Source organism: Vipera berus (assembly GCF_964194415.1).
Source record: "Vipera berus genome assembly, chromosome: 6".
Taxonomy (NCBI): domain Eukaryota; kingdom Metazoa; phylum Chordata; class Lepidosauria; order Squamata; family Viperidae; genus Vipera; species Vipera berus.
The window spans coordinates 643,601-655,676 of NC_138208.1; the positions used below are offsets into that span (position 1 = coordinate 643,601).

The 12,076-nt window shown below is 42.9% G+C and overlaps 1 protein-coding gene across 2 annotated transcripts in view; it reads left to right on the plus strand.

The window, feature by feature from the left end:
• PPARA (peroxisome proliferator activated receptor alpha) overlaps positions 1–11,897 on the plus strand; it is a 29,287-nt gene extending 17,390 nt beyond the window's left edge. For both annotated transcript variants that reach the window (XM_081331526.1, XM_081331527.1), the window contains exons 5-7: positions 1,311–1,513; positions 3,394–3,841; positions 4,659–11,897. In XM_081331526.1, coding sequence (XP_081187652.1) covers positions 1,311–1,513; positions 3,394–3,841; positions 4,659–4,906 — 899 coding nt within the window. In that variant the 3' untranslated portion in view covers positions 4,907–11,897. The remainder of the gene's footprint in view (positions 1–1,310; positions 1,514–3,393; positions 3,842–4,658) is intronic.
• Positions 11,898–12,076: the final 179 nt, after the last annotated feature.

The window sequence follows — 12,076 nt, forward strand, 5'->3', positions numbered from 1 at the left end:
CTGTCATTCATATATATATATATATATATATATATATATATATATATATATATATATATATATATATATATATATATATATAGAGAGAGAGAGAGAGAGAGAGAGAGAGAGAGAGAGAGAGAAGCAGGTAACAAGTTTAGAAATGGGAGACATGGCATTTAAGTAGTCTAAATATAAAACTGCTGTGAAAGGGAATCTCTTTTCCATGTCTGAGTACTGAATGCTTTCCCACGTGGGAAAGAGTCTCAGACTGCTTCGGTGAAATTCTCGAGCTTCGCTTCACTAAAACTTTGGAGCCATAGAGCTCTCCTTCCGTGTTGTTGCATCTTGGACCTCACAACTGCAAGAGACCTTGAGGAGGTGCGTAGTAGTGGTATGTAGTTCCCATGCTACTTCGGTTGGCCTGTTCCAACAGAGTTGGCGTTTGCATTCACGGAGAGCCACTTCCTGTTCTCAGGATCAGAGAAAGATGCAACACACCTGCTAGGCCAAAGCCTCTCCTCGTTCTGTGGTGTGGAAAGGGGGTCTGCAGTCCTTGAGGGACAGAAAGACAAAAGTCAGGCCCTCGTTTCAGGGGTCTCCTTTGCAGCCTCTCAAACAAGCCTTGGGTTCAGGTGAAGAAGGGCACACCTGAGAAGATGCCCACACGTAGATACTCATTCAATCAAGGAGACGGCACTGCGAGGGTTTATTGCATTTGAGTTTAACTACTTGGAGGCTCTGTGTTGACTCACTGTTCTTATATCGGTGTTTTTCAAGCTAGCTACTCGAGATGTAGATCTTTTTTCTGTCCTCTGAGTTTTGTTCTGTTTTTCACCTTCCTTGAGTTTGACCACGGTGAGATAGGAAGCATGATTGCAAACGGTTAGGGAATTGGGCTGCATTTCAGTAAGTGCCTTTGAAATGAAAGGAAGGATGAGAAGCACAGGTTGAATCCTGTTGACTCTCTGATGGGTGCAATCTTGCTATGTTCATGATTTATTTAGAAGGGATTGGCTGCATGTGGATAAAAAGGATCTCTCAGTCATTGGTAAATTGTAGATAAGCCTGGTCTGTTCTCTCTTAGTACTATTGAAATTGAATGTGTCTACGCCAGTGTTTTTCAAACTTGGCAACTTTGCGGTGTCATCTGGGGAATTTGGGGTATTGAAGTCCACCCCTTTTAAAGTTGCCAAGTTTGTAAACCACTGTTCTACGCAGTCCTTACACAACCCAACTTACGATTGAGCCCAGAATGGGAGACTATCTGTGGGTGGGAGGGTGTGTGTTGTATTCTTATGCTCCCTTTTCAACGCTTGTTTTCCCCTCAGCCATTCGATTTGGACGGATGCCCAGATCAGAAAAGGCAAAGCTGAAAGCTGAAATTCGAACAGGTGAACTTTGTATAGAAAATTCCGAAGTCGCAGATCTTAAGTCACTGGCCAAGAGAATTTATGACGCCTATTTGAAAAACTTTAATATGACCAAGCTCAAAGCAAGGCTCATACTTGTGGGGAAAGCCAATAACAATCCTGTAAGTATGCACCATCACAGAATTGCACAAAAAGCCAACTGCGTGAATGGCACACTGATGCACATATAAGAGAATAGATTTATAAAGCAGTGATAGAAATTTTCTCCTCTCTGACAGTAGCTTTCTTTTGTGATGCACACAGGCCCTTGTGTTAAAAAAGTTTTGATTAGCCCTGATAACTTACCCATATGTAAATATACTAAATTGCTTAATTTGTTAAAGAGACCAAAGTTTCTGTAGCTGAGTGACAGCTTTATTTTCCAGATATTTTAATAATGTATGTCTCAATTTTCAGTAAGCACTCACAACAACTTACCAAGCAAATGAACATCATAACACACCCACACACCAAAAGCCCTTTTTGCAATGCAGTTAATATATGGGAATTAAATTCAAACAGTGTTTAAAATAAGCGGCACATTGAGACATTTGAAGCCTCACATGCTGAATCATCAATACGTACGACACATATTTAGGAAATGTTTAACTAGGAACAGCCACATGTGTGATCTTAAATTCCAAACCATCCGTTTCCACAATTATTTCCTACGGAAGAACTAATTTACCTAACATGTCATTTAAATTGAATATGCTGAAAGAAAGAACATGGAGCATGTAACAAGCATTTAAAAAGAGTGCTGCTGCAAAGTTTGGTAAAAATGCTTCTGTGAGTTGACTTCACCTAAAACAGGCATGTCAAACTGCTGGCCCGTGGGCCGGATGCATCACGACGAAACCGCGGCCACCCCATTGCCGGCAATGGGGAAAAAGTCGTGATACGTCACGCAACGTCCCATGGCGTCGCGGGTTTGACATGCCTGACCTAAAAGGAAACATCTGTTGCATATTTTGGGACTAAGCAATTTATTAATACAGCTAGTCCTTGTCTTACGTTCACAATTGAGCCCAAAAATTATGTTGCTAAGTGAGACATTTGTTAAGTGAGTTTTGCCCCATTTTACAGGATTAAGAGAATCACTGCAGTTGTTAATCACACGGTTGTTAAGTGAATCTGGCTTCCCCCAGCGACTCTGCTTGCCAGAAGGTCGCAAAAGGGGTTCACGTGACCCCGGGACTCTGCGACCGTCATAAATATGAACCAGTTGCCAAGCAACTGAATTTTAATCGCATGACCATGGGGATGCTGCAATGGTCGTAAGTTGAAAAATGGTTATAAGTCACTTTTTCCAGTGCCGTTGTAACTTTGAATGGTCACTAAACAAACTGTTGTAAGTCAAGGACAACCTGTAAATGAAACCTTAGGGACAGGGTATCCTTAAGTTTGAAAGGACCCTTTGTCTAAGCCAGGGGTAGGCAACCTTGGCCCTTTTATGACTTGTGGACTTCAACTCCCAGAATTCCTGAGCCAGCCACGCTGAGGGGAAAGGGAGAGGTTTCCAAGCTGAGCCGTGCTGGCTCAGGAATGCTGGGAGTTGAAGTCCACGCGTCATAAAAGAGCCAAGGTTGCCTGACCTGGGTCTAAGCTTTGGTCAGTGTAGTTCCCAAATAAACCATCCCTAATAAATAGCTTGCTCATCTCCACTTCAGCACATCCGGTGAAGAGACCCGTTGTCCACCTGTCCCTGGGGTTAGTCATTTTTTTCTGCCATTTGAGTAGAATCTGCCTTCCTGTCCCCTTAATCCACGATCCCCTGTCCCGTGTTCTGGAAAGAGAGAGAACCGTTGATCCCTATGGCTGCTTTGCAGGTGTGTTATCAGAAGTAGCTCAGATGGTCACAGAGAGAGGAGTCCTCTGGGCTTTTGGTATTATTTAATTTAATTTAATTTAATCCTGGTTCCCCAAAGAGAAAAAGGTTGCACATTATTCTTCCTGGCAGTTACTTAGTCCAGGCGCCCGCACTCTTCCTTTTTCGCCGCAGCCGTTTGTCATACACGATATGGACACGCTGTGCATGGCTGAGAAGACGCTGGTGGCAAAGCTGGTAGCGAACGGGATACAAAACAAGGAGGCAGAGGTGAGGATCTTCCACTGTTGCCAGTGCACCTCCGTGGAGGCGGTGACGGAACTCACGGAATTTGCCAAGTCGATTCCTGGCTTCTGCAGCCTCGACTTGAACGACCAGGTGACCCTCTTGAAATACGGGGTGTACGAAGCCATCTTTGCCATGTTGGCCTCCGTGATGAACAAAGACGGGATGCTCGTCGCTTACGGGAACGGCTTCATAACGCGGGAATTCCTCAAAAGTTTAAGGAAGCCTTTTTGTGACATCATGGAGCCAAAGTTTGACTTTGCTATGAAGTTCAACGCCCTGGAATTAGATGACAGCGATATCTCCCTTTTCGTGGCTGCTATAATATGTTGTGGAGGTAAGCCTTGGGTCACTGTTGTCCTTCCTGTAACAATAGCGATACAGTTTACGGAGCGGGCTTCTCGTAAGGTTTCTGCTTTCTGCTGAAAAGGAACCCATTTAAGGCTCAACAGGTATTTCGAGTTCAATATTTATTGTCCATACTTTACCAGAATTATTCCAATATTTTTCTGGCAGCAGCAGGACCGTTTCATGTTTACAAACTGACATTTCCGTATGAAAGTCTTCATAATATAGTAACTTCATCCTCGTAGACAGTCAAGGATCAATATTAACTCTGATAACGCAGCCAAAAAAGTTCTGCCTCCTTTTCAAAGGGGTGCAAAATGAGGCTGTATTCTGACACGCTGGTAGAGGTAGAACTAGTATTGTGACCAGAAAAGAAGTCACTAAGTGGAACCACTGCTTTGTGGGGTCCTTGGTGATCTCTAAGCTTCATTGTTTTCTTGCAGACGTCGTAAGAAAAAGTCTGCAAGAAAACAGCCAAGCTCAGACAGCACCAAGTTCAACCCTGAGCAAAAAAGTATTCTTAATCAGAATGGCCGCTTTATCATCTCATTTCAGTTTTCCTCTGCTTTACAGACCTGTGATGGTCCTAAGTGCAAGACTGGGGGTAGAGTTATTTTTCATCACTGCCGCAAGCGTGGTTACTAAATGAGGCAGTGGCTAAATGCCTGTATAATATCTGGGCATTGTTGACATAGCCCCTAAGTAATAAAGCGTCTCCTACCAGAAAAAGGTGCAGGTAAATGCTTTGACCCCTGTTGGCCGTGATGGGATAACGCAGTGTGTCGTCTTCTTCTTCCTGAGAACAGATCGGCCAGGCTTGGTCAACATAGGACACATTGAGAAGATGCAGGAAAGCATCGTGCACGTACTGAAACTTCATTTAGAAAACAACCACCCGGATGACATTTTCCTCTTCCCCAAACTTCTCCAGAAAATGGCCGACCTCCGGCAGCTTGTCACGGAGCACGCTCAGCTGGTTCAGATAATCAAAAAGACAGAATCCGATGCACACTTACATCCTTTGCTACAAGAAATATACAAGGATATGTACTAGGGGGGGTTTCAGCGTTGTAGGCAAAGCGGTAGCCACTCGGCCAGAGGCTTCGGGCGCCTGCTCTCTGTTGTGCTTCGGCTGGAACATTTGCAGTCCTAACATTTGGGTAACTGGAATATCCATGTCTCTTGCAGGGCTTCATTCATTGAAAGAAATTGCATAACAGAGAGAGAGAGTGAGAGAGAGAGGATGGTAGTGGTGGTTGATTTGAAATTTGGGCCATGGTGGGAATTGCGTCGTGCCACAACTTAACTCACAAATACAATGCCTTCTGACGTTCGTGCACTTTTAAGCATTTGTTCCCCCCCTCCCACTTCCTTAATATGTGAAAGTCAGTTGTTTGGGGCAGGATCCAAAGAGCCTGGGGGCAGGCAGAGGCCGGAAGGGCTTTGTTGTTGCGCTTCTCTCACAGTTTGCAGGAGGAATTATACTTGAAACTCAGGGATGTTTCGACAATAGAGAAGGTGAGAGAGAGGGCTAGCCATTCAAGGGGGGGGGAGGGGAAATATGCATCTTTTAGAGGCGTCTGACTTTGCTCCTGGGATGGGTTGCGTTTGGTACCAGATCAGTGACCGTAGAAAAGCTGTGGTGGCGCAGTGGTGAGAATGCAGCATTGCAGGCAAACTCCTGCTCACAATTAGCAGTTCGATCCTGACCGGCTCAAGGTTGACTCAGCCTTCCATCCTTCAGAGGTTGGCAAACTGAGGACCCATTTTGTCGGGGGCAAGATGCTGACTCTGTAGACTGCTTAGAGAGGGCTGTAAAGCACTGTGAAGCGGTATATAAGTCTAAGTGCTATTATTATAGCAGTGTTTTTCTTAGAAAAAAACAACACTACTTTTTCTGGCTAAGATTACAATCTGAGTTCCCTAGAATTATGTGGAACCTCTATAAGTTCAGCTGTGTAGTATTGAGGACTCCCGGTGAAACATCGGAGGAATGACGGGATAGGAGAGTGACGATCTTCCACTCCCACAGCCTGCCGGCCCCTCAGAACGTACCTCTGAGGGTTGGAGAGAGGGCAGAGAATAGGAGAGCAGCCAAATTTGAAGAGAAGTTGGATTCCATTGCTATGCCAGATCTCAAGGACTTTGGGAATCTCAGTGTAATATGAGCTTCTTGTGCTTCTTTTACTGTGATTCGAATCAAGCTGCATGACTGATAATCCGGACTAACATTCCCTTAGTTAAGCAGACTAAGGTGGGCTCAGAGCTTGGCTTCAGTCTTGAATGTCTGAAATAAGGAGGTCAGCCTGGAATTGAAATGGATTGTAATTCTGCATTTAAGGATGAAGAATACCCAACATTTCACGGAAGCCCCGTTGAATACCATTGGCATCTAATTTGCACTGAAGTGTGGAACAGAAATTGGGAGTTACTTAACACTACGGATATTTCCTAGTTTGGTGGCAGCCAAAATACTTTTAAGAAGCTACACGTCTTTTTGAAAAGGGATGGAAAACTATAGCTCAGCCCCTAAGTGGGAACTTAAATAGTCTACAGCAGGGATGTCCAAGCTTGGCAACTTTTAAGACTTGTGGACTTCCAAGTCACGGAATCCTTCAGCCAGCCACGCTGGTTGCGGAATTCTGGGAGTTGAAGTCCATAGGTCTTAAGGTTGCCAAGGTTAGACAGCCCTGGTCTACAGGTTTGTCTAAGCCCCATCTTCCACTGATGATGTCTGGGTGTTTCTAAGAGAGGGGAAGGTGTTAGACTTTAAAGACATTTAAATCCTTCAGATAATCTAGTGCATTGGATTTAGTAACCAGGTATCTTCTAAAATCATATTTGAAATTCTTTGTATTTCTGAGGGTTCTTTTTATCCACCTTTCTTTGGTCATCTGAACACAAATTCTGAAGTGGGGCTCACAGCCTTTGGATGCTGTGTATATACAACTATAGCTTCCGTTCGTTCAGATTAGCCTAAAAAGGCCTTCATTGTGAAAAATCCCAAATTTGCCTCAGTTAATTTATGTCCCTGGAAGCTCCATCTCGTAAGGTCTTCCAATAATATTTTCACCAGTTTTTCTACACTGTGCTTTTTTTAAACCCTGATTTCAAAAAAAAAGATAAAAAGATGTATTCTAATATCAAATTGGAATTATAATTACCTGTATATTCTTAATCGTTTTATAGGTGAGGATTCCATACTATGGAAAATAGGCCTACTTTTTGCAAAGCTCCAAACGCATTTCACAGACGAGAAATTATTTTATAATCAAAATGTCTTGGACAAACTGTGGATTCAGAAGGCAGTTTTCTTGCAGGAAGTGGTTTTATTTTATCAATTTATCCCTCACTTTACTTAAAAGTGGCGTTTACTGACACTGGCGTCCGACTGACCAGGTCTTTCTCTGCAGCAGCTTTGTTTATAATCTATAATATCTTAAAGTGTCATAAAGTGCTGATTCTGAGCCCTTTCTATTCCAATTTCCCCACCTGACACTGACTCATAAGAACTAAAGGGGGAGAAGGAATTCAGAGGAACAGCAGCTTATGCCAATATATTTTAATAGAAATATTATCTAAAAATATGGTATAAAAAACTGTTTGCACTATTATTCAGATTACTCAGGATTGGGGCAATAAAATAGAAATTAACGCTGGGAAGGTTTGCTTCCCAAAAATAAAACCAAACTACCTCAACTAATATTTTTTTTTTAAAGAGTTATAAATCAAATTGTTCAAGAAATACTAATGCATCATACTGACCGGCTCAGGAAGGCCCATGCCTGTCAACCAGAAACCATGTTCATACTTTCATCAAGTTAATGGTGTTTAAACAAAAAGTTAATTCTTGCTATTCTGCTTTTTAAACCTAGACTGTATAATTTTTCCCCCCAGAAAAGTGGAAACTTGCATTGATACGATATAGTTGCTGCTTGCTTGTCCGCTGCTGTATTATTGGGTGTTCGCTGTATGGAATAACCTTTATTTGCTCGTTCTTGCTTGCCTGTAACGGGAGTTGTGCAAAGGGCAGCCACATCAACAAGGCATCCGGGTTGGTGTCCTTTCGGCTGGGGGCCTCCTCCCCCCTCCACATTGGCAGTAGGGAAGAGAGAGAGGAATTGAAATAATTTATAGGTGTTCGCAGATAAAGGTTAACCAGCCTCGCACCACGGCAAGATGTTTTGCATCAAAGGCCACCTCAATTTGGAAAAGCCGGGTTCTCCCAATAGATTGACTTTGCTTGCATTTTCAAGTTGCACAACCCGACTCTTGTTTTCACCGCTTAAATGTTTTTATGGACTTTAGGGAAGAAATTTTACACACATTTGGAACCACATAACCCTCCCCATTTTCTCCCTCTGGTGGGACATCGTGTGACTGCTGGATTAAACACGCTCGAGGCCTTCATCCCACGTCATGCAAAAGTGCCACAAACAACTTTACCAAATGTTAATGTCACAGATTTTTAAATACAGTAGGAGCTTAATCGTATAATACAAACTCTGAGGAGTCGAGTGTTAGTGGATGAGTGGGAAACTCATTGTGAGCTGGTGGAAAGCATTATAGCATAATACTCGTTGTCATCGGTCTGCTAAGAATAGTATAAGGTAAATGTTTACAGTTACCATGCATTTGATTCCCCCTCCCCTCCTTACGTTGAGGATTTAATCTTGAGGCTTCATAGGAATCCGTTGACTTTCAGATGACTTTCACAAGCAACCAATTTCAATGTAGGGATAACATGCACTGAATTTGCACTGTATTTGTAATTAAAGCTTTTAGAAATCCCTAGGCAGCAATGTAAAATTCTCTGTACTGCTCTGAAATCCAATGAGACAGGGGGAATATATGAGTTTTCAGTATATTGAAATTAGTGGGAGAGATTTATAGCACCCTTCTTGATGAATTACGCCAATTAACAAGGGCAGTTTGCCTTGCCTGCCTCTCTTCCCCGTTGTGCTCCCCCTGATATCCATAGCAAGATACAAAGCAGTAACGTTTATGGTGGGTTCCACTAATTTGCAAATTATAAAGACAGACCTCGTGTCTGGAGCGTACGGAGTCTCTGGCCAAGATGGTGGAATCAAAGCTCCATCTGTTTTTTACCAGATGCGCCACACACACACAAGAAAGAGACCCAGCTTTTGATTGCACGCTCACAGCCAACATCCTGATTTCTTGCACCATGCCTGCAGACACCCCTTCCTCATGTAAGCAGCTGTTAGCAAAGGTGGTTTAAATATTTGTAGTTCAGGTTTTATTCGGAAGCAATCTAGTGAAATACATTGACAATACAAGTGATAAATGAAGCGCCTCCATCTTTAAAGGTGGGTATTTCGCAATGCAAGCGTGCATGTTTTTCATGCCCATTTTAAGCAGACTTGAACTCTAGTACTGACTACCACTTTAACTTAATTTTTCTGCACTTTTTTCTGGTTTGAGGCAGCAATAAACAAAACAGATGAGCAGTTCAGTCAGCTGTATTGTACTGTAATTATCCGCTTTCCAGGGCCTTGTTGCTGAATGGTTTGGAGTCACTTCGCAGATCTTAAGCTCTTCCTGAGTTGTGGAGCAAAACAGTGAAAGGAGATAAAAAATTAGATTTCTTCTCCATATTTAAATTGTATGAAAGCTCTACTTAAGATTATATAACTCGGTTTTTAGGGAAGAATTGTAAATTTAGCCCAAGGATTTAACAATATATTTTTAATCTTCAGCTTCTATTATTAAATTGTAAAGTATTCTTATGGTGAATTGGATTGTCCACAATGCTATGAAAATACTTGTTGACTGTATTGGACAAACATTGGCCTTTGAATTCAATTTCCAGGTCAGTTCTTGAGGGATTTTGGGGGGGCGGGAGTGAAGCTGAAAATGTGACAGGAAATTGCCAAGGGCACATCCCAAAGACCACCCTTGACGAACGTTGCAAAGCTTCCATTGTGGTTTATTTAATGGGGTAGAAGGGGAAGAGGTTTCGGTGACTACTTCGTTTCATGTCTCTTTTCTCACTCTCCTTATAAAGGGCTGGTACCCGCCTCAGTAGTTTTGTGCCACGGCACCTTTTGAGCACTTTCTTGTAAATTCCCCTATGGTTATTGTTCAATAAGGGGGAAAGAGAAACAATGCAAGTTCATGGTCTCTCAATATGCACAGAGTCACCTCTTGCCCGTCATCTTGGAAAACGTGTTGAGGACAGTCGCTACGTCCACTTAAAAGTTCTTGTAAACTCTGCTAAAGCATCGTGTGTCCCTCAACGTTGCTTGCAGAATAGGCCCAGCTATTGGCGATATGTTCAAGGGAATCAGAGCAGCCACACCATGCATTTAGTGTCCTGAATTGTATAAAGCAAGGGGTTTTTTTCCCCCCAAACATGGCCACTTTAAGACCTGTGGACTTCAGTTCCACAGGTAGGATGGAGAACTGTCTAGGGAGGCAGTTCCCTTTAGATAGCGGCTCCCTCTAAGCGGTTTGCAGTCCACATGAGCCAAATCAGAATCCCAGGAACTAGAAGCATTTGTGGACGCGGATTTTGCTTCCCATTTCATTGGCCAGAAAGGAAAAGGGGTGTACAGTACCAAAAGCAACGTCAGATGCTGCCTTCTTTCCTTCAGGAAGTTTGAAGAAGAAAGGGGGCTTGTGGAAAAGAATAGTCCTTTGCCATCTCTTCCCAACTGCACAGAGACTGCAGGGCTAAACATAGAAAACGGATCTTCCTCAACAATGAGGAGGGAAGGGAGCACTTAAATAGCAATCATTGAACCCGCTTTAACCGACCTTGTAAGCAGCTACAGAACATCAGTTGTTAACCTTCTGCTATTCCGTGGAGTTTGTGGGAATTTGAAATGAGGATTGAGGTTATCCCGTTGGGTTGGAGTTCAGCTTGCCCAGGCACATGGGTCTCCAGGGCCAGCCAGGCGGGCTCATGGAGGTCATGATGTCATTGCACAAATGCTGCAATTTCATCATTTCCATCAGTTGCGGTGATGCAACATTTGTGAGATAATGTAGCGTGCACTGTTGTGATGGCTTTGGCCTGGAGCTTGTGTGCAAAGGCTGTGCCTACTGGGAGTTGAAGTCCCTCCAATCTAAAGAGAAGTGTCTTAAGGCTCTTTAGGCCAGGGGTGTCAAACCCGTCACGTGACGTGTCGCAATGTATTGCGACTATTTTGCCATCGCAGGCAATGGGGTGGGCACGGTTCCGCTATGATGCATCCGGCCCGTGGGCCGACAGTTTGACACCCCTGCTCTAGGGAGGGAGACTCGGGAGAACCGTAAGGGATTATTTCCAGCTGCAGTAAACTCTGCACAATAAAAGCTGAGCAATAAGGCAAGAAAAAAAAGCTTAATTTTGAAAAACTTTTCCTAGCTTTTCTGCGAGGGTGGTTTGCAGGTTCAGAATTTGTGCGTAGCACATGTTTATTAATATTGTCCTTAATAAGGAAGACACTTCATACTGATAAAAAACATTTCACATGCTTCTTTTAGATGTCAGATTTGATTTTAAAATGCATTAGGTGTTCTATCCATAATGAGAAGCCTGTTGCTGCAAACCTTTAGAGTGCTTAAACTTTTAAGTCATTCTGAGCCAGACCTCTGGATTCTCACTTGATGTTGGGGAGACACAGGGACCCCCGAGTTGGGCTGGAAGGACATATATTTCAAGAGGAGTCAGGCCTTTGTCGTCTGCTTAACCGGGCAGAAACTCAGATCAACTAACGGTACCCGTCTCTCGTATTCAGGAGGCGATGGTGAATTATTCTAGCAAAAACTGGGATTTATAGAAAAGTAACATTGGACTTTCTCATGCATTTTAGAATATAAAACCATTTAGTGTTTCTCAAACCTTGAATTGGACCTTCTAATTTCCCTATTCAAAGAATAGAAGCTTGACTAATAAAATAGGTATTTAATGAGTCTGCTGGGAATCTTGGTCAACATCTGTGTGCACAATACTTTAAATTTTTCTGTAAGACTGATGAATGTATGTAAAGAGCAATTTCACTGTGTGATTTCCCCCCCCCTTGCCTTAATGGTCTCAAATAAAGTATTTCTTTTAAAAAAATGGCCAGAGTTTTAATGAAGATATCCTGTCTCATGACCCAGGGGAAATCCTTAACTAGAGACAAAGTTGGTAAAACATGTCATTGTCTGCCCATGGACCACAGTCTGGCACTAAAATATTATTTACAGCAAGGTGTTCGTACTTAAAAAACAAACA